The sequence below is a fragment of the Pristiophorus japonicus genome, chromosome 12, assembly GCF_044704955.1.
Source record: "Pristiophorus japonicus isolate sPriJap1 chromosome 12, sPriJap1.hap1, whole genome shotgun sequence".
NCBI classification, from domain to species: domain Eukaryota; kingdom Metazoa; phylum Chordata; class Chondrichthyes; family Pristiophoridae; genus Pristiophorus; species Pristiophorus japonicus.
Window position 1 is genome coordinate 180,656,807 of NC_091988.1, and position 22,664 is coordinate 180,679,470.

The 22,664-nt window shown below is 46.0% G+C and overlaps 1 protein-coding gene across 1 annotated transcript in view; it reads right to left on the reverse strand.

Moving 5' to 3' along the window:
* Positions 1-6,129: 6,129 nt before the first annotated feature.
* The window catches only part of LOC139276893 (lethal(3)malignant brain tumor-like protein 1), a 77,768-nt gene continuing 61,233 nt past the window's right edge, over positions 6,130-22,664 (reverse strand). Inside the window, exons 12-16 of the mRNA XM_070894888.1 lie at positions 19,163-19,360; positions 17,540-17,601; positions 11,786-11,955; positions 6,600-6,662; positions 6,130-6,264 (exon numbers count right to left, since the gene is read on the reverse strand). Of these exons, the coding sequence (XP_070750989.1) occupies positions 6,130-6,264; positions 6,600-6,662; positions 11,786-11,955; positions 17,540-17,601; positions 19,163-19,360 (628 nt within the window). The remainder of the gene's footprint in view (positions 6,265-6,599; positions 6,663-11,785; positions 11,956-17,539; positions 17,602-19,162; positions 19,361-22,664) is intronic.

Consider the following 22,664-nt stretch of genomic DNA (forward strand, 5'->3'; position numbering starts at 1 on the left):
CCAATTTGCACACAGCAAGCTCCCACAAACAGCAATGTGATAACAACCAGATATCTGTTTTTGTTATGTTGACTGAGGGATAAACATTGGCCAGGACGCCGGGTATAGCTCCCCTGCTCTTCCAAATAATGCCATGGAATTTTTTACATCCACCTGAGAGAGCAGACGTGGCCTCGGTTTAATGTATCATCTGAAAGATGGCATCTTCGCCAGTGCGGCACTCCCTCAGCACTACACTGGAGTGTCAATCTACATTTATGGTGCTTCAATCCCTGGAGTGAGACTTGAACCGACAACCTTCTGACTCAGATGCGAGTGTGTTACCCACTGAGCCACCGCTGACACTTGAGGTCCGAGGTCTAAAATCCGGGGCTCCTCAAACCTGTTTGCACTCTATGGGTAAGGCGCCCAAAAATGGATGCTTCAGAACTGTGCACAGTACTTCAAGTGCAGCAAATTGTCATTGATCATTGCCCGGTTACAGAGCAGATGGAATTGGTGCCATAATGGTGGATGCAGTCACTCCAGTTCTGGTGCCAACTGATTTCCCAGTCATGCCTTTTCTCATCCTGTAACACTTCAAGCAGTAAATCGGGGCCTTTAAAGTAACTCCCACCCTCAATATTAAATTGCCTTGCCAATGGCATTAAACGCTGAAGTTTGCACTGAGACATTCTAACATTTCCTGAAAGGGAGTGAAAGTCGATTCCTGGACCCACTTTGCAAGTCTCCTCTTCTTTTAGGATCTTCCTGTTCTGCTGAACTCTCATAAATACTTTATTTACTGTCAGCTTTCATTTGATTCACAAAGTACTAACCATACTAATTGATTCAAAAGGCTAAAACCATGCAACTTACCAGCACACAGAGAAACAATAAGCTTTTCCCTGCTTATCCATCCATTCGGCACTGGATTGCAGGGTTATCTGACACTGAAGAATCCCAACCTCCAACAGGTCTACCCCTCCCAGGTTCCATTAATGAGCAGGTTGGTAGGTCAATTGTCAGTGGTGTCGTGGTGTCCTGTGGGCCTGCCTGGCTGAGGTATCGGATTACTGAGTCAGTCATCGAGGCTTGACTGCTTTCAATTGTTCATCAACCAGCGTGACCTCTTGGAGTCAAGTTCTCCTGAAATAGACCCCACTTACCTCCACTAAAAGGAGGGTGGATACTGGTTGGTCAAGAGGAGCAGCTACAATGAAACATGTGTTTGGTGTACTCAACTGTATAAATAATAAGTCTGTGATTCAGATGCTTGTATGATTTAAAACTTAAAATCCAGTCAACTGATTGATGCAACTTTGAGCTTATGTCAATCTCTAAGCAAAAAAAATCAAAATAATCACATAAGCTTACATGAGCTTACCTTCTCTAAAACAATGTAAAAGGCAGCAAAGAATAGCATTTTACATAACAGGAAAATAAAGAAGTAGTTTCAACCAAACTGTGTTTCAGTTAGTTGCATGATTCAGCTAGGGATATTAGTGTTTAGAAATGACTGTACTTCCATGGAAACTAGATTTAAAACTGTATGCCTAGTTACACTATAAATATTTACACACCTGGTTTTATTTTATAGGGTTTGACCTATTATCTTATCATTTCGGAAGAATAATTGCAGTTCACAGCCTTTATGTACATTTCCACGCAGACTATCCAAAAAGGATAAAGTGATATATCACGTAAACAAGATTTGTTTGTCTCGTTAGTAATGAGGTGATACATTTTTGATTCTGGATATTTCTATTTTATTGGGAATTTACTCAGTCTTAATGCAATCAAACTGAGGAAAGGACATTAAAATTACATAGCTAAAATAATATTTACATGATAATTTTTCTTACATTTTAAAACTTGTTTTATTTTTACGTTTATATGAAACAAGCACAATTTGTTCTGCAGTATTGCTTTGTAATTTTATTTCTCTATTGAGAAGATCTCTCAAACACTGATACTGAGCTCAGCAAAATGTGCTGACAATTTGCATAAATAAAGTGCAAATAAAGCAAAACAAAGTGCCAGGCGCTTTGATACGTGCTATATTCTAAAGATTCAAAGCAGCCCTTAAATTATTCAATGTCGAGAAACAAGCAGCCCAAACACAGCAACACAGCAACACTAGTTTTTGTATTACAATTTTGTTCCAGAGCAAACATGCCACATCATTAACGCTTAAATGGGAACAGAAAATAATACTGAGTCATTGAGCGAATTATCAAGGAATTAAAGCCTGTGGTGCAATTTGTTACTTTTAAGTGCTCTTTAGTTTAGCCAGTACTAGAGTTGAGCACTCTGCTGCTAAGAGTGGAGTACAATGAAATAGATGTGTCCATCACATGCGTTAAATGAGAGCCAACATGATTTTAAAAATTTAAAAGCATTACATTCCATAACCTTCATTCCACTGATAACACTTGTTTAGTGGCAAACTCACAAAGGCATTGTGCCAGCATATTTCAGTTATAAGTTTTATAGTCCAGGGAGGGACTTTTCATTCCAAGCAGAATGTGACGCATTTGTGTAATCCTTTATATATTTATCGAACTCCCACAAAATCAAAATTTCAAAGTGAATGCTCGAATCTTAAACGCATTCATTCCAAAATATGGGAATAAGCATACCAGAAGGTGATTCATAATACAATTTGTTTTTAAATGCTGCCATTGTGTTTCTTCACAGACTGAAAAATAGAATGGTTTCTGACTGGAGCACAAATGCACACTGTTAGAATCACACTATAGATGCTAAAAGCAATAAAATTCAGTCCACATTCTTATATTTCATTAAAGGAAAATGTGAGTCAGCAACAGTGGTGCACACCATTTAAGATGTATTTCCTCCTCCATAATTTAAATTCGCTCTTTTCCCACCAATCTTCCAAACAATGCTGTTAACGTATATTGTTATAAAGATCATTGCAATCAAGTAAAATCTGGAACACAAAACTCTTTTACACGTACCTATATATAAGCATTCCTTAAGGTTGATTTCTTCACTAGAAGAGGCATTTATCTCTTAATTGCCAAGAGATGTGAAACTTTCAGAAATTAGTATGGCTTTTTCTTTGTCACTTGAGTTCTAATTTAGTGGAAGTATATTAATATTTTCAGTCTAAAGAAACTGGTGAGCCCATCTATGGCTCTTTGGTTTTAAGGATTGCCTTTTAGGCTGCAGGTCTGGCACCAGCTGCCTCAGAGAAAATCAGTCGTGAACTGCAGGCCTCAAACTGGCATTATTCCCCTTAATTGCATATGCTATTTCACACGTGGGCACTGCACACTGATTTTATGACCTTTATCAATCTGGTGGGTGGTGCACTTTCTGTTAAAACTGAGCGTGCATTTCCTGCCCATTATATTGGACTTAGGAGGCCGCTTAGCGCCTGAATATGGCTGCTGCATAGCCGAATTTCCAGGCCCGTATTTCAATTTCACTGTGTTATGGCTTTTAAATGAGAAAAAGAAAATAAAGTATGAGCAGGTGCACATTTGTCACCTTTATTAAGAAAACAGAGTAACATGGTTTGTGGAAATGTTCACTGACTTTTGGGTCCCTCCTACAACAAAAAGGAAATAAAATGGCATCCAAGATCATTTTATTTATAGAACATCATATTTAATCTCGGAACTGCTTCTAAATGTTTCATTTATTGATTACATGAGCAATAGAGAAAAAAAATATTGGGTCATGGCCTACTGAATTACATAGGAAAGCTAAGTATTTGAAGTTCTCCCCACATAGCGCTGGAGTTGGAAAAGGGGTAAGGAGAATTATCAACCTAACTGAAACCTATAAAGGGCCAGTATAAAGGAATACTTTATGGATTTGCTTAAAGTACTTCATTTAATCCAGGTAAAATTGCCAAGTAAGAGTGATTAAAAATTACATAACTTAATTGGTAATAATTTGACCCTGTCATTGCTGGCACTGTTCTCTGACTATATCGCCACAATTGTGCTACATAGCAGTAACACTTGAATTAAAGAAGCTTTGTACACAACCAAAAACGGGCACAAGCAGTAATATATTCAAGTCACAGCTCGTGATGGTGGGTGAAATGGTGAATGTGACAAAGCACAGTCCACATGGTGAAAAAGAAACAAACAGAAAATATTGACAACAGGAGCAGGAGTCTACATAAATGCGTGCCAATACACATGTGTGTACAATTAAATGTTTTACATTCCTTTGCATGTTTAAAAATGTATTTTTCATCTCCTACAATTAGACAAAAAAGGTTTTCCTGACATTTTGATGCTAACATGAATTTAAAAAATATATATGAATATTGTATTACCTAAAATTTCAGAAAACAAAAATACTTAATTCCAAATAGTTATATCATTTAAAACGACACATAAATGACGTAAGTGCATACAAAGACTGAAAGGTAATTGTAACAAGTCATGCCATAATAATTATACTTTTCAAATATAAAATATTACAAATTGTTGTGAACACCATAGTAGAGTAGAAAGCAAGGAGCTGGCCTTGTGTGTAAAATAAACAGCTATCTTATGTACAACGATAAGAAAACCGAGAGGGAAGATTTCCTCTCGCGATAGCATAATTATAAACACATTTATAAAAGGTGTATTTATAGTTTCACTACCCCTGTTAACGAGAGCAATACTTAACCCAATGGTGATTATTTTGTATTTCTGATTTATACAAGTGCCACTCACATTTTTCTTTAAATACATTTTGCTCTTTTAAATTGTAAAACAAATTATGGCAGATATTCCAAAGTGATGTTTAAAGCTTTAGGTAGCAACTATCAAACCAGGTTATCTAAGTAAGATCATTTATTCATAACCCGTTAACCCATGTGGGTTTTCTTTGCAGTAGTTAAGTAATAAAGTCAATAAAGATCCATTGTATACCTGTACTATTCAAACCAAACAAGCATGAATCAGTGCTATAGTCCAGGCTTTTACAGTGTATTCATAAAACTGATAAAAGGGTACTCCAAATGACTCCAATGGAAATACAAGCACTTGGCTCAGTGTGGGAATTATACAAGATCACCCACAGAAACTACAATATGGTTTACAAATACCTGTTGCCAATATTAGCAGGCAAATACTTGACATCATCATATGACATTTCTTTGTCCCCTGATTTAGCAGAGCATTAACCTATTTAACATAAATGGGTAAACACTTGTGCTAAAATAAAAGAAAGGGGCATATCATATGAAGTAATTGGGTGATTGCCCACTAATAGCCCCGACAGTAATCTTCAACTTTATATCTGTTAAAGAGTTAAACAAATCTGGAATATCTCCTTTATCACAACATAAGTAATGCTGCTGACAACACTTACAGGTAAAGAGGACTGAAATTTATGAGCACCGCATTATAGCGTGATTAAAAAAAAAACCTTTGCAACCATGGACTTTTTCAAGCTAGTTAGACAAGTATATGACAACAGGGGAAAAGTCCCATAATATTATGCAAATGGCAAACGTAAGGGATGAAGATTTTAAAAAGTAAAGCTGTCTCCAGCTGTCCACAGTGTCGCAACATGGCAAAATACTTTCAATCGACTGATACCAAACGTAAACTCAAACAATTAGAAAAGTTACAAACCGATTTTTTTCATGTAAGGCTTTGTATAACTGCCTATTAAACACGTACAAAATACATAGCAATTTTAGTTTGGTCTCCTGTCATGAAATTAATCAATAATTTGTTTAATGAATCAAAACGGTAATGCAACCAAATACAATTTGAATGCATTTTTATATCTGTACAGTAATAGTTCAACAACTTTTATTAAAAAAAATGATTAATAATCATTTCATTAAATTACACTTAAAATGTAAATTGTCACAGTAAAAACCAATATACTTTCGCATAATGTCTCACTGGGTTTCATAAATGGGAATATAATCTAAATATTCGATCACGGACCTAGAGATAAATCAAGCAATGTTTGTAACTTCACGTACATACTGTCAACTACTAATGCAACTTGTTTTGTTCAACTTTCTTGCCATTTAGCACACAACATTTATCAGTGCAAAAGAAACAAAAACATAAATTAACAAAACACATTTCTCTTTACTTCTGGAGTAGTTTCATTTTTTTTCTACAAGATTATGGTGCACTTAAAATCACAGGAATCTTATTTTGGAATATCATCTGCACTTTTGAACATAAGAATAGAATTATAAATCTTTAATGCTGGACCAAGTTTAATGCTCATGATCTTCACTATATCCACTTGCGTTAGAAGAAGAAAAGCCTCCCCATCAATCGACTGTAAGAAAAAAGTGCAGGAGTTCTTCAATACAGTTCAGGATACTATAATGAAAATGTCACAGCACGTGTCTTATTTCTAGAAATGTCCCGAAGAATAAGTTTGAACAGTGATTCATGTTTTCGGTACTTAAGAAAATAATGATCTTGAAATTATGCAAAAGGTTAGCACATTAACTTGAAATTCTAATAAAAACTGTTAAAATAGCAGAAAGGGGAATTTCAGCCAAACATGTTGAGCATTTATAGGCTGGTATCCAATGGTGCCACTTCAGGGCTTTAATAAAACTACACAATATGGTATGAAAACTGTTGGGATATAGGTAACTCATCTACCTCCTCTTTGAAGAGCTTTGCCTGTTGCTCACAACCAGTGAGTGTCTGGACAAAGTTTCCCACCTACAATAAATAAAATTACTGTTGCTGTGATATTAATATATTAAATGAACAAAATATGCACAATGAATTACTTTCATCTTTGACAGTAAATAATAATAATAACTTTTATTTATATAGCATCTTTAACGTAGTAAAATGCCCCAAGGCGCTTCACAGCAGTGTTACAAAACAAAACAGATAAATCTGACACTGAGCCACAAAGGATTACGGCAGATAATCAAAAGCTTGGTCAAAGAGGTCGGTTTTAAGGAGCGTCTTAAAGGAGGAAAGAGAGGTAGAGAGGCGGAGAGGTTTAGGGAGGGAGTTCCAGAGCTTTGTGCCCAAACAGCTGAAGGCACAGCCACTGATGATTGAGCAGTTATAATCAAGGATGTTCAAGAGGGCAGAATTAGAGGAGGGCAGAATTAGAGGAGCACAGACATCTTGCAGGGTAGTGAGGCTGAAAAAGATTACAGAGATAGGGAGGGGCAAGGCCATGGAGTGATTTGTAAACAAGGATGAGAATTCTGAAATCGAGGCGTTGTTTAACCGGGAGCCAATGTAGGCCAGAAAGCACAGGAGTGATGGGTTGGTGTGAGTTAGGACACGGGCTGCTGAGTTTTGGATGACATCAAGTTTATGTAGTGTAGAATGAAGAATAGAGCCAGCCAAGAGTGAGTTGGAGTCGTCAAGTCTAGAGATAACAAAGCATGAATGAGGGTTTCAGCAGCAGAAGAACTGAGGCAAGGGTGAAGGTGGGCAATGTAACGGAGGTGGAAAAAGACGCTTTTAGTTATGCCGCGGATATGTGGCTGGAAACTCCTTTCAGGGTCAAATATGACACCTAGGTTGTGAACAGTCTTATTCACCCTCAGATTGATGCTAGGGAGAGGGATGGAGTCAGTGGTTAGGGAACGCAGTTTGTGGCGGGGACCAAAGATAATGGCTTCGGTCTTCCCAATATTTAATTGGAGAAAATTTCTGCTCATCCAGTACATAGAAAAAAATAGGTGCAGGAGTAGGCCATTCGGCCCTTCAAGCCTGCGCCACCATTCAATAAGATCGTGGCTGATCATTCACCTCAGTACCCCTTTCCTGCTTTCTCTCCATTCCCCTTGATCCCTTTAGCTGAAAGGGCCATATCTAACACCCTCTTGAATATCTTCAATGAACTGGCATCAACAACTCTCTGTGGTAGAGAATTCCACAGGTTAACAACTCTCTGAGTGAAGGAGTTTCTCCTCATCTCAGTCCTAAATGGCTTACCTCTTATCCTTAGACTGTGTCCCCTGGCTCTGGACTTCCCCAACATCGGGAACATTCTTCCTGCATCTAACCTGTCCAGTCCCGTCAGAATGTTATATGTTTCGATGAGATCCCCTCTCATTCTTTTATACTCCAGTGAATACAGGCCCAGTCGATCCTGTCTCTCCTCATATGTCAGTCCTGCCATCCCGGGAATCAGTCTGGTGAACCTTCGCTGCACTCCCTCAATAGCAAGAACATCCTTCCTCAGATTAGGAGACCAAAACTGAACACAATATTCCAGGTGAGGCCTCACCAAGGCCCTGTACAACTGCAGTAAGACCTCCCTGTTCCTATACTCAAATCCCCTAGCTATGAAGGCCAACATACCATTTGCCTTCTTCACCCCCTGCTGTATCTGCATGTCAACTTTCAATGACCGATGTACCATGACACCCAGGTCTCGTTGCACCTCCCCTTTTCCTAATCTGCCGCCATTCAAATAATATTCTGCCTTCGTGTTTTTGCCCCGAAAGTGGATAACCTCACATTTATCCACATTATACTGCATCTGCCATGCATTTGCCCACTCACCTAACCTGTCCAAGTCACCTTGCAGCCTCTTAGCATCCTCCTCACAGCTAACACCTCCACCCAGCTTAGTGTCGTCTACAAACTTGGAGATATTACACTCAATTCCTTCATCTAAATCATTGATGTATATTGTAAATAGCTGGGGTCCCAGCACTGAGCCCTGCAGCACTCCACTAGTCACTGCCTGCCATTCTGAAAAGGTCCCGTTTATCCTGACTCTCTACTTCCTGTCTGCCAACCAGTTCTCTATCCACGTCATTATATTAACCCCAATACCATGTGCTTTGATTTTGCACACCAATCTCTTGTGTGGGACCTTGTCAAAAGCCTTTTGAAAGTCCAAATACACCACATCCACTGGTTCTCCCTTGTCCACTCTGCTAGTTACATCCTCAAAAAATTCAAGAAGATTTGTCAAGCATGATTTCCCTTTCATAAATCCATGCTGACTTGGACTGATCCTGTCACTGCTTTCCAAATGCGCTGCTATTTCATCTTTAATAAATGATTCCAACATTTTCCCCACTACTGATGTCAGGCTAACTTGTCTATAATTACCCGTTTTCTCTCTCCCTCCTTTTTTAAAAAGTGGTGTTACATTAGCTACCCTCCAGTCCATAGGAACTGATCCAGAGTCGACCAAGCAATCTGACAAGTTAGATACCAAGCAGGGGTCAAGGGAAGTGGTGGAGAGGTAGAGCTGGGTGTCGTCAGTGTACATGCGGAAACTGACTCTGTGTTTTCGGATGATATTGCCAAGGGGCAGCATATAGATGAGAAATAAGAGGGGACCAAGGACAGATCCTTGGGGGTCACCAGAGGTAATAATGTGGGAGTGGGAAGAGAAGCCATTGCAGGAGATTTTCTGGCTACGATTAGATAGATAAGAATGGAGCCAGGTGAGTGCAGTCCCACCCAGCTGGATGTTGGTGGAGAGGCAGTGGAGGAGGATGGAGTGGTCAACTGTGTCCAGTCGGACGAGGAGGGATAGTTTGCCTATGTCACACTCATAAAGGATGTCATTTGTGACTTTGAGAGCCGTTTCAGTACTGTGACAGGGGCAAAAACCAGATTGAAGGGATTCAAACATTGAATTCATGGAAAGATGGTCACGGCAACAACATGTTCAAGTACTTTGGACAGGAAAGGGAGATTGGCGATGGAACGATAGTTAGCAAGCAAAGTGGGGTCAAGGGTTGTTTTTTTGAGGAGAGGGGTGATGACAGCAGATTTGAAGGAGAGGGGAACAGTACCTGAGGAGAGAGAACTGTTAACAATGTCAGCTAACATGGGAGCCAAAAAAGGAAGTTGGGTGGTCAGCAGTTTAGTGGGAATAGAAGAAGATTGCTCATTTAACAGAAATCCGGAACTTTTTAGAATTTAGGTCACCGGATATTCTTAGCTTAGGAACATTCAATATGTTTACTGAGATGAACTATCTTTAACCTCACAACGTTCTTTAACTTTGTATGTTATTTTAAAATTCATAATACTGTTTAATGAAGTAGGCTTTTATGGACTATTCATATATACATGTGAATGTTTTACTTGGTTCAAGTGGACTGTAACTGGCATAACATGGCAAGGGTTTTATTCTTGAACTAGGATCAGAGTTAACAACTCCACCATTTAAACTGCAAATTTTGTGTCAAGAAATTGAAATTCCAGCTCTAGCATTTGCACAGTGTAACATTTTTTGGGCTGCTTGTACTGCTCTCTGAGTTTACCCATAGGAGTGCGCAACCATCTGGCAAAAAACACATGGTAATATGTCACTTCTCCCTTGGATGGAATGTTTCATTTGTGAACAGAGTGAGAACTAATGAACTTTACAGCACTCCTTCCAGTCCCTGCACAATTTTCTTCCCTTTTGTCCGTGTCTTTCACATAAAGATGCTGACTGGAGTATGGCCCCACAAACACCAGCAGCCATCTCGTACCTAGCCTAAAGGTACTAAATGTACCACCATCGAAAGGCCACGTTAGAGAATTGAAGAGGATTTACTGTGATTGAAAGGCTGCAATAGAGGGAGCAGCATGCGGCAGCCCGGCCTGGAAATCGGCGCGGTCCCGGCCTGATGAGGGAGCAGCTTGCGGCGGCCCGGCCTGGAAATCGGTGGCATACCACTGCAGGAGGGCGACGGCTGCGAAGTCAGGTCGCTGATTGCAGTGCGGGCAGGCACAGCAGCAGGGGGATGGAGTGCCAAGAGTTTGTAGAAGGAAGTGACCGGGGCCCAGGAGAGGCGTGAGTCTGGGGCCTAGAAGAGGCGAGGGCCCAGGGGCAACACTGCTATATGTGTACGCGCTCGGTCTGTGCAGCAGAGCTGGTCTCCAGTCGTCTAGGGTAATCCTTGCCACTGGACCAAGACCTAGCTCTGTCAAGCCCGTGCGGTGGCTGGTGTGCAACTGCCACCACACGTTAAAAAAATCCAAGCACAGGCATCTTCCACCCTCCAAGATGTAGTTCAGGATCTGGAATATTAGATCCTTCACTGAAACACCTGTGAACTCATTCCTTTTTGGCGTGGAAGCAAGTCATCCTCGCTTCGAGGGACTGCCTATGATGAGCCTAAAGGGCCATTTTTTACCTTTGAGCAGAGTCATGGGGAGTAATTTTAACTTTTGGAGACCGTGTCACTGGAACAACATCGGATTCGCCATTGATGGAAACAAAATTCGGGTGATCCATTATCACTCTATTTACACTATCTCCAAAAGTTAAAATTATCCCCATTGAGTTATTTTAGCTTGAGGAGCATCATAGCTGAGTCCAAACAGTCCTCATTTGATGTCCATGCATGTCTATTTTCTGGTATGAAAAGTGATCAGAAGTGGGAACACGAGCTGACTTCTTTCTCACTCCCTTCCGCTGAGTTTTCTGCTCTGGAACAACTTATCTTTTGTTTTAAAATAAATATTTGCTAATAATCAAGCTATGAGACAAGTGACTTCAAATTATTTGCAGGTCAACCTCTTATTTTAGTGCAAGAAGCAGTTTGTATTTTAAAATCACGAGGAAAAATTTTAATGAGAAACAAACCAACACAAAATCCCACAGCACCAAAACTGGTTTGTACATTTCGGACAAAGAATTCAAACAATGGCAAACTGCCCAGATTCGTTTTACCAGTGCAATTACTGAACCACAGTGAGTTCAATGATTGTGAATGGGACAGTAAATAATTGACAGCATGGTCACGCAGCTTTAATTGAGAACAATTCCAGCATTCAAATGGATTTGCTATATACATTTTTTTTTAAACTGCTACATTTCACCTGCTTTTCCTTCTCTTCTCTTCTCTTACCTCTTCAATGCTCCATTTGGCCACTTTGCTGGCACTGATTCCCACTACACCTGGAAGCAGCTTGCAATGTTGTTCCCAGCACACAGACAATGAACGAGCTGGATGTGGGGACATGGTAGACATAAAGACTGATTGATGCAAGACTTGTTGCATGCCATCGTTTGGAATGTCTAGAAATATAGCATCAGAAAAACACTAAGATTGTAATGATAAATTTGATCCCTTCTAAATATCTTTAACGTTTATTTACTCTTTTAATTAAGATTTTATGCCAAGGTTAATTTTTTTTAACCAATAATTTATATAACTTACATCTTAATGAAACGATTAATAAGAGCATTATTACAAATAAGCTGAAATATGTTAGTTGACTAAAAGACTCATTATTCTCTTTTCAAAAAGTATCACTGACCATGTTTTAAAAGGGAGTGAGATTCATCCTATTTATTTTAGCAAAAAAAAGGTATTTGTGAGTACAAGGGATTTCTTCATACTGACTTTTTTTTGCAAAATTCTTCAACAGAAAGAATTTCAGCCTATCATTGTGTTTCTTTCTGATGTTAACTGGACAACTGTAGTTGACTAAATCATTATGAACAATTTAATATCCCATTATCACCACACCAAAGAAAAGTTTGGAATTTCTGGCTTAGAAATTCGATCGCATCCAAAAAGGAGTGTGCAGGGGGTGAAGCACGCAGGGTGGGGGGCGAGTGTGCAGGGGGGGGCGGAAGTGTGCGGGGGGCGAGTGTGCAGGGGGGGGGCGGAAGTGTGCAGGGGGGGGGGGGGAAAGAGTGTAGGGGGGTGTGTGCAGGGGGGGGGTTGTGCAGGGGGGGGTTGTGCAGGGGGGGGTTGTGCAGGGGGGGGGGTTGTGCAGGGGGGGGTTGTGCAGGGGGGGGTTGTGCAGGGGGGGGTTGTGCAGGGGGGGGGTTGTGCAGGGGGGGGGTTGTGCAGGGGGGGGGTTGTGCAGGGGGGGGGTTGTGCAGGGGGGGGGTTGTGCAGGGGGGGGGTTGTGCAGGGGGGGGGGTTGTGCAGGGGGGGGGGTTGTGCAGGGGGGGGGTTGTGCAGGGGGGGGGTTGTGCAGGGGGGGGGTTGTGCAGGGGGGGGGTTGTGCAGGGGGGGGGTTGTGCAGGGGGGGGTTGTGCAGGGGGGGGTTGTGCAGGGGGGGGGTTGTGCAGGGGGGGGGTTGTGCAGGGGGGGTTGTGCAGGGGGGGTTGTGCAGGGGGGGTTGTGCAGGGGGGGGTTGTGCAGGGGGGGGTTGTGCAGGGGGGGGGTTGTGCAGGGGGGGGGGTTGTGCAGGGGGGGGGGTTGTGCAGGGGGGGGGTTGTGCAGGGGGGGGGTTGTGCAGGGGGGGGGGTTGTGCAGGGGGGGGGTTGTGCAGGGGGGGGGTTGTGCAGGGGGGGGGTTGTGCAGGGGGGGGCGTTGTGCAGGGGGGGGCGTTGTGCAGGGGGGGGCGTTGTGCAGGGGGGGGCGTTGTGCAGGGGGGGGCGTTGTGCAGGGGGGGGCGTTGTGCAGGGGGGGCGTTGTGCAGGGGGGGCGTTGTGCAGGGGGGGCGTTGTGCAGGGGGGGCGTTGTGCAGGGGGGGCGTTGTGCAGGGGGGGCGTTGTGCAGGGGGGGCGTTGTGCAGGGGGGGCGTTGTGCAGGGGGGGCGTTGTGCAGGGGGGGCGTTGTGCAGGGGGGGCGTTGTGCAGGGGGGGCGTTGTGCAGGGGGGGCGTTGTGCAGGGGGGGCGTTGTGCAGGGGGGGCGTTGTGCAGGGGGGGCGTTGTGCAGGGGGGGCGTTGTGCAGGGGGGGCGTTGTGCAGGGGGGGCGTTGTGCAGGGGGGGCGTTGTGCAGGGGGGGCGTTGTGCAGGGGGGGCGTTGTGCAGGGGGGGCGTTGTGCAGGGGGGGCGTTGTGCAGGGGGGGCGTTGTGCAGGGGGGGCGTTGTGCAGGGGGGGCGTTGTGCAGGGGGGGCGTTGTGCAGGGGGGGCGTTGTGCAGGGGGGGCGTTGTGCAGGGGGGGCGTTGTGCAGGGGGGGCGTTGTGCAGGGGGGGCGTTGTGCAGGGGGGGCGTTGTGCAGGGGGGGCGTTGTGCAGGGGGGGCGTTGTGCAGGGGGGGCGTTGTGCAGGGGGGGCGTTGTGCAGGGGGGGCGTTGTGCAGGGGGGGCGTTGTGCAGGGGGGGCGTTGTGCAGGGGGGGCGTTGTGCAGGGGGGGCGTTGTGCAGGGGGGGCGTTGTGCAGGGGGGGCGTTGTGCAGGGGGGGCGTTGTGCAGGGGGGGCGTTGTGCAGGGGGGGCGTTGTGCAGGGGGGGCGTTGTGCAGGGGGGGCGTTGTGCAGGGGGGGCGTTGTGCAGGGGGGGCGTTGTGCAGGGGGGGCGTTGTGCAGGGGGGGCGTTGTGCAGGGGGGGCGTTGTGCAGGGGGGGCGTTGTGCAGGGGGGGCGTTGTGCAGGGGGGGCGTTGTGCAGGGGGGGCGTTGTGCAGGGGGGGCGTTGTGCAGGGGGGGCGTTGTGCAGGGGGGGCGTTGTGCAGGGGGGGCGTTGTGCAGGGGGGGCGTTGTGCAGGGGGGGCGTTGTGCAGGGGGGGCGTTGTGCAGGGGGGGCGTTGTGCAGGGGGGGCGTTGTGCAGGGGGGGCGTTGTGCAGGGGGGGCGTTGTGCAGGGGGGGCGTTGTGCAGGGGGGGCGTTGTGCAGGGGGGGCGTTGTGCAGGGGGGGCGTTGTGCAGGGGGGGCGTTGTGCAGGGGGGGCGTTGTGCAGGGGGGGCGTTGTGCAGGGGGGGCGTTGTGCAGGGGGGGCGTTGTGCAGGGGGGGCGTTGTGCAGGGGGGGCGTTGTGCAGGGGGGGCGTTGTGCAGGGGGGGCGTTGTGCAGGGGGGGCGTTGTGCAGGGGGGGCGTTGTGCAGGGGGGGCGTTGTGCAGGGGGGGCGTTGTGCAGGGGGGGCGTTGTGCAGGGGGGGCGTTGTGCAGGGGGGGCGTTGTGCAGGGGGGGCGTTGTGCAGGGGGGGCGTTGTGCAGGGGGGGCGTTGTGCAGGGGGGGCGTTGTGCAGGGGGGGCGTTGTGCAGGGGGGGCGTTGTGCAGGGGGGGCGTTGTGCAGGGGGGGCGTTGTGCAGGGGGGGCGTTGTGCAGGGGGGGCGTTGTGCAGGGGGGGCGTTGTGCAGGGGGGGCGTTGTGCAGGGGGGGCGTTGTGCAGGGGGGGCGTTGTGCAGGGGGGGCGTTGTGCAGGGGGGGCGTTGTGCAGGGGGGGCGTTGTGCAGGGGGGGCGTTGTGCAGGGGGGGCGTTGTGCAGGGGGGGCGTTGTGCAGGGGGGGCGTTGTGCAGGGGGGGCGTTGTGCAGGGGGGGCGTTGTGCAGGGGGGGCGTTGTGCAGGGGGGGCGTTGTGCAGGGGGGGCGTTGTGCAGGGGGGGCGTTGTGCAGGGGGGGCGTTGTGCAGGGGGGGCGTTGTGCAGGGGGGGCGTTGTGCAGGGGGGGCGTTGTGCAGGGGGGGCGTTGTGCAGGGGGGGCGTTGTGCAGGGGGGGCGTTGTGCAGGGGGGGCGTTGTGCAGGGGGGGCGTTGTGCAGGGGGGGCGTTGTGCAGGGGGGGCGTTGTGCAGGGGGGGCGTTGTGCAGGGGGGGCGTTGTGCAGGGGGGGCGTTGTGCAGGGGGGGCGTTGTGCAGGGGGGGCGTTGTGCAGGGGGGGCGTTGTGCAGGGGGGGCGTTGTGCAGGGGGGGCGTTGTGCAGGGGGGGCGTTGTGCAGGGGGGGCGTTGTGCAGGGGGGGCGTTGTGCAGGGGGGGCGTTGTGCAGGGGGGGCGTTGTGCAGGGGGGGCGTTGTGCAGGGGGGGCGTTGTGCAGGGGGGGCGTTGTGCAGGGGGGGCGTTGTGCAGGGGGGGCGTTGTGCAGGGGGGGCGTTGTGCAGGGGGGGCGTTGTGCAGGGGGGGCGTTGTGCAGGGGGGGCGTTGTGCAGGGGGGGCGTTGTGCAGGGGGGGCGTTGTGCAGGGGGGGCGTTGTGCAGGGGGGGCGTTGTGCAGGGGGGGCGTTGTGCAGGGGGGGCGTTGTGCAGGGGGGGCGTTGTGCAGGGGGGGCGTTGTGCAGGGGGGGCGTTGTGCAGGGGGGGCGTTGTGCAGGGGGGGCGTTGTGCAGGGGGGGCGTTGTGCAGGGGGGGCGTTGTGCAGGGGGGGCGTTGTGCAGGGGGGGCGTTGTGCAGGGGGGGCGTTGTGCAGGGGGGGCGTTGTGCAGGGGGGGCGTTGTGCAGGGGGGGCGTTGTGCAGGGGGGGCGTTGTGCAGGGGGGGCGTTGTGCAGGGGGAGGTTGTGCAGGGGGAGGTTGTGCAGGGGGGGGGTTGTGCAGGGGGGGGTTGTGCAGGGGGGGGTTGTGCAGGGGGGGTTGTGCGGGGGGTGGGTTGTGCAGGGGGGGGGTTGTGCAGGGGGGGGGTTGTGCAGGGGGGGGGTTGTGCAGGGGGGGGGTTGTGCAGGGGGGGGGTTGTGCAGGGGGGGGGTTGTGCATGTGCTCTGGTGTCTGGCTGCAATTCCTGCTGCAACAGGTGAGGGGGTCAGTGACTGCCGGCCTGCTGAGGGGCAGCCTCCTCACACACTGCTCCTCTGTCATGCTGAGGTAAGACACCTTGCTGCAAAACCCCCTCATGCTGCAGGCCTCCTTCGCCATCATCTCTGAGCCTGCGCAGGTCTGTGCTGCCGTGCTTGCTTCTGCTGCTGCTATTGCCACTGCAGCGAAAGCCTCAATGGTAATCCCAGCAACATTCCCATTTTTTTCCTGTACTCCTGCAGCCAGTGAAGTGACAGATTACAGCTGCAGCCAAAAGTCAGCTATCCAACAGCTATTTTGTCTGAAAGACTTTCTGAACTCAGCCAAAAACTGGCTCCAAAGATCCCCAGCATGTTGGTATTGCGCCATCTGGTGGAAAGTGTATATTCTTATTCCCTGTCGATGGGCGTCCCAAGTGCTTCATACAACAGGTAAACAATACTTAGATGCAGGCTAAAAGTTTAATTTTAAATACAAAAATGGACGTGGGGATCACTTTAAATATCACTGCTGCAGCCTGCTTCCTGAGTGTTTTTTGAGGCGGGTGAGTGAATTAAGCACTCCCAGGCACCAATTTCCCAAAAGGGCCCTGTTACAAGCGCAGGGCTACTATTAAACTATTTAAACGAGACCGCGTTTTTTTCAAGCAGCCGCCAGAGACACATAAGGAATGCCTTAACCAATGTGGTGGCCATCGCAATTTGTGCATATTTCCGATGCGGAATTGGTAAGTGGAATGCCGATTTTGTGCCTGAAAACTGTGCAAAGCATAAATCAATTTCTACCCTGTGTGTGGGCATTAGGTAAGATAACTGGACACCGCTGTTTATTTTTCACCAGTAGACTCCAAAATGGAAGTTACATTATCTTACCTGTAGAGCATAAAGAAAGAAACTTCTAAAAGTGCCATTATAGTGTTCAGAAAACTATGGGGTTAAAATTCTAAATGGCAAACTTCACTTACAAATGTTTTATGCTCTCATACTGCATTGCTATGTATATTATCTTTACGCAAACATTAACCCATTTATTTAAATGGTGAATATCTGTGTACTAATAGTGTACATTGGATGTGGCACAAGCACATTAAGTACTTGTTTATGAAGTTTGCTGATTGGAGTTTCTACCTTTATGAATAGACTTCTGCTAAGATTTCAAATAGGAAACATTTAAACTTGTACTTAAATCAAATATTAAATATGTGAGACATCACAGCTGCCAGAAATAACTCATCCTGTAAAGAGCCCTTCATTTCAACTCACTCTGAAAGCTGACTTTTAATTCCTCTTGCTGAAGTTTATGATACTTAGGTGGACGACCAATCCTGCAAAAAAGAGAAACAGCAGAAAATTAAAGTAAGATATAAAATTGTTGATTAAGTTCTCACCAATGGCTGTTCATATTTCTGCTGCTGCATTATCATGCACACACAGCACACAGCCAATGCAATTTTTGTCAGCCCTATGTGTGCCTGTGTATTTATGTGTGTCTCTGTATGGTAATCAATGTTGCGATATGGGAAAATAGTCAACATCCTGTTCACTAGCAGAAAGAGAATATCCGAGGCTATGCTACCATGAGGTGAGGCACAAAAATGTGCAACATCAAAGAACTAGTGTTTATCAAAACAAAACCAGAAAAGGATCACAGTAAAGAGCAGTGTTTTCCTTTGGCACTCAAGAGGTATGATGTGCTGCTTTGCCAGCGTTACATTTTAAGTTCCTGTGTTGTTAAATTTGTATATAACCCAAGACGAAATTTGTATACTATTTTCAGTAAGATGGTTTGCTAATCTTGTTTATTTTATCCAATTCATTATGGACAAGAATCTTTCTCTCAATCACTTTATTTTTATGACACATTTTAATGTTTGTTATGTTATTTCCGAATTTGGCTATGGGCTGTGCTGAATAAGTTTCCTTTTATTTTTAAATAAACACCAAAATTTATCCTAATGCATCAGGGCACATAATTCATGTGTTGGCGATCCGTGAAAGTACAATAAACAGTGCAAAACAGACCAGGGACTTAAGCAGACTAAACAGAAATTCAAATACAAGAAATTTCGCACAACAGTCCAAATGAGCAAAAAGTTTTAAAATGTTTACTAAAGTCTAAAAATAAAATGTCTAAACTTTGATACTGCAGAAAATTTATTTATTTAGGTATAAATGGGTCTTTGATGAAGTAGCTGCTTTCTGTCAAAGGAAATTGACAGTGAGATAAGAATTCATCTCGTTACGATGTGCAATGACATGGGAAATGTCTGCACAGTCCATGTTAGGTACTTCTACTGAAATGATAAATATTTTATCAAATGATTTCACAATTTAGCTAGAATTATTAAATGGAGAAAATCTTCACAAATGTATTTATACTGTTGCTGCATGTAGCAACCAGAGGACTACTTAACCCAATATTTTATTAGAAAGAAACTTTCTCATACATTTTTATTGCTGATTGTTGCAAGAATAAAGCACATGGTCAGTCAAAGACTAGTGGTGAAATGGCATGGTAGCATCTTGTCTTATAACATGATGGATCATAGAGTTCAAGGATAAGACCTTTTATCCTGTCATTCCCCAACATGTCAAATTCCTGATTGCCATTCTGTTACCAAGTGAGGTTGCCAAGCAATGGCTGGGTATCTTCCTACAGCCAGTATAATATCAGAAGGCAAGGCAATGGCACCCTTAGACACCTCCTAAAAGCATTAATGGGAGCAAGTTACATTCTCATCTCTTAGCTAAGGAATTGTGATGGGCCCCAAAAGGATGGGAAAAAGAAAAATGTGGGGGGGAGAAATTATAACACCAGCCATTAAAAAACTTTGTTACGTTTAGTTGCTTATTTTAAATATGTTTTATGGCATTTACCATTATTACCTCCCATGATGTCTTGATTTCTTTCTTCGCCCAAATGACAAGAGATTTCTTTTTCGGGATGATCTTTCTGCATCTGACAGCTCTACCTTCATCTTTGCTTGGTTCCTTTCAGCTAGTGGACAGCCTGACAGCCGATGATGGGCAGTGAACTTGCCAGTAACGTGCCCTGAGCCATCACAACCAGGAGTTGGGCATTTCCTGAGGCAATCAGTGAGCACAAGACAAGACATTGAAATTCAGTCACTTCATTGCCTAAATCTAGTCCAGTAAGTCTCGCTGTGGGTAACATGGAAATTAAAATTCAAGAAGTATATGAGTATGCAACATGGAAAATGTAATGTAAGGTTGAGATGGATTCTGTGATTCAGAATGTTGATGATGTATCAATCATTTTTAATTATACCACAAGAATTTGCAATCCAAAGTAAAAGAAGTCAGGTGAAGGTGAATGAATATAAAACTGCAATTGTAAATTTAATACATCTTTTACTACTATAATAAACACACATTAAAGAAAATTCCAATCCAAAATCATAATTTCAAAAAATAAATCAACCAAACCAAGTATCTTTCCAATAGCCACCTACCGTTTTTGATGGAGATGGAGCCACTCACACCCATGAGGTGCGAGAACCCTTGCCGGATGTCAGCTCAGTTTTTAGAACTAGTGCAGTCTATGCTCGTGGGGCTATCTGGAGTGGGCCCTTTGGACTCAGAAATAGGAATAATACGACTGAGTCAGTGGTCACTCTGTCCAGATGCAAGTACCCTGCTGGATGTCAACCCAGTATTTAGAGACATATTTTAGTCTTCACTCACCAGGGCTGTCTGGAATGGGGCTCAAGCCCTTTACCTTCTGTTTCGGAGGCCAAAGGCTCACTCCACTGTTGACAATAATAGTGGACCAATTTTTTCTCTGCTACATTAGCAGAGGAGTAATATACGTCTATTAAAGTTGTGACTAAAGGTATGATCAGGTTAAGCATTCATCCTCTGGTAACTTCTAGCCTTGAATGTTACACTGTTAAATTATCATGTCTCAGACAGTTAAAATGGGAATCATCGTGGTGTTTTTTTTTGATCAGTTGTAAGATGATGTTGATATAAAATAATGCTGTGCCCAAATGCACTAATCCATTTCTTAATGTAAACCCAATCGGCAGGGCACTGGTATCCATGATGGTACTTTTGTACTTGATGCCCCTATTTACAAAATCTTGGACACATATGCTTTTTTTTTTTACAGCTTTATCAACTTGTTCTTCCACTTTGAAAAAAATATGTATCCAAGTCTCTCTACACTTTTACTTCTTTTAAAGTTTTAGTGAATCAAGTCAAATCTCAGTTTTTCTAAACTGTCAGCATACACTTGTTTTACTATGTTTTGGGACATTTTACTGTTAAAGGCACTATATCAATGCAAGTTGTTGTTCCTGTTAGTTCAGAAAGACAAGATGGATTCTGACGTAAACCTGAATAAAATTTAAATAGAACTGCTTTGCTCACAGCAGGTTCAAGAACTGTAAGTGACTTTGCAAATTTAAAATGACGACAGACGCTTGAACATTAAAAAAAAACAGCTGCTCCACCCATGCTTCCAAAACATTAACAATTTAGCGACGGGGTGGGGCAACTTTGCACGTGTGTGCAAGCACGGAGGAACAAAGCTGTCTCCTGCTATTCACAGGGTCTCACAAAGAGTCACACTCCAGGTGTCCTGAATTAAGATTCCGCCAGATGCAAGAACATTATTCTTTCTATTTGTGGAAAGAGAGTATAGGCATTTCCTCGTACTCCCTCATGCACATCAGTAGCAGAAGAGCTCCCAGGTGTTACAGGTTATATCTATCCTGCCACTTTTGAATTGGTGTGCGACAGTAATCTGAAACTCATTTGGGGAGGATGTTTCACACAGCTTGGGCTTGACACCATGTGGAATATAACTGCAATGTGGTTTCAAACTTGTGTCACTGATCCTCCTGCACTTTGTAAAATAGCTACAGAGTCTAACATGTGGAGAAAGTAGATGCTCCTGCCCATGTTCTCAAAAAATTAGAAATTCACCAATGTAATGTATTTGCTTCATCATGGGTTCTTTGCTTAAGAATTCATAGCAACACATTGGTATGAAGAACTAGTTGATTTATTAGCAAAGGTTTAACAATCACACTACACATTACCAGTTCATCTACCAGGCTCATAACCACCTGCCTCATCGTGGATCCCCTGAACCCAAATGGCTGGGGTTTTATTGAGTCTTGTGAACATTACGTGACTGGTTAAGCTCTTCTGGTAGGAAGAGTGTAGCATTATAGAGGTCTTAGATGTTGCTCCTTGCAGCTACCAGTCCCAATCGGTTCAATATAACTGCAGCTGTCAATTCTGTTTGTGTCAGTCTTTGCTTTTTAGAATTTGTTAAACAAATTTATAAAATTAAGCTGATAATTACATTCTTCATATCTGTCTTCACAAAACTAGGTCGCAGTTCTTGATTAAACTGCTTTGCACTTCTCTTCAAGGAACTATTTTTATCAAACTCCACTATTTTGGGGAATTACAAATTCAAAAGCCCCAATTTTTACCCGGAGCAGGAAGCAGGCGGATGGGAGTGAGGCGAGCACCAAATCGCCCTTGACCTCGTTCATCTAATAAATATGGCAATGTTACTTATTTCTAAGTATTGACTATTTGTACTTTTTCTGTCCGTCTGCGCATGCATGCTGTTGAGACTCCGCCTCCAATGCCTCCCACCCGAATCAGAAGTGGGACCCTGCAATCAGTGCGGCCACGTTCCGCGAGCCTCCGAGCAACCGCAAACCGGGCCTTCTGATCCTCCACGAGCCTCCGAGCAACCGAGGGAGAGAGAGAGCCTGGGGGGAGAGAGAGAGCCGGGGGGAGAGGCAGGTGCAAGAGCCTGGGGGAGAGGAAAGGGAGAGAGCCTGGGGGAGGGGAAAGGGAGAGAGCCTGGGAGAGAGAGAGAAAGAGAGAGAGAGAGAGAGAGAGAGAGAGAGAGAGAGAGAGAGAGAGAGAGAGCCTGGGGGGGGGGGGGGGGGGGGGAAGAGAGAGAGACTGGGGGAGGGGCAGGGGAGAGAGCCTGAGGGAGGGGAAAGGAGAGAGCCTGGGGGAAGGAGAGAGAGAGAGAGAGCCTGGGGGTGAGGGGGACGGAGAGAGAGAGCCTGGCCCGGGTGGGGGCGGGGGAGAGAGCCTGGTGGGGGGAGAGAGAGAGAGAGAGAGAGAGAGCCTGGAGTGGGGGGGAGGAGAGCCTGGGGGGGGCGGGGGGAGAGAGAGAGAGAGAGAAAGAACCTGGGGGGCTGGGGGCGGAGAATTGAAGCGGCTGGGTGGTCAGGGAGAGAGGTGGCCGGGTAGAGAGGCGGGCGGGTGGGCATGGAGAGAGGCGATGGGGGAGAGAGGCGGTCGGGGACATTTGCGGTTGGGGAGAGAGGCGGTCGGGGAGAGAGGCGGTTGGGGGACATTTGCGGTCGGGGAGGGAAAGAGAGCTGAG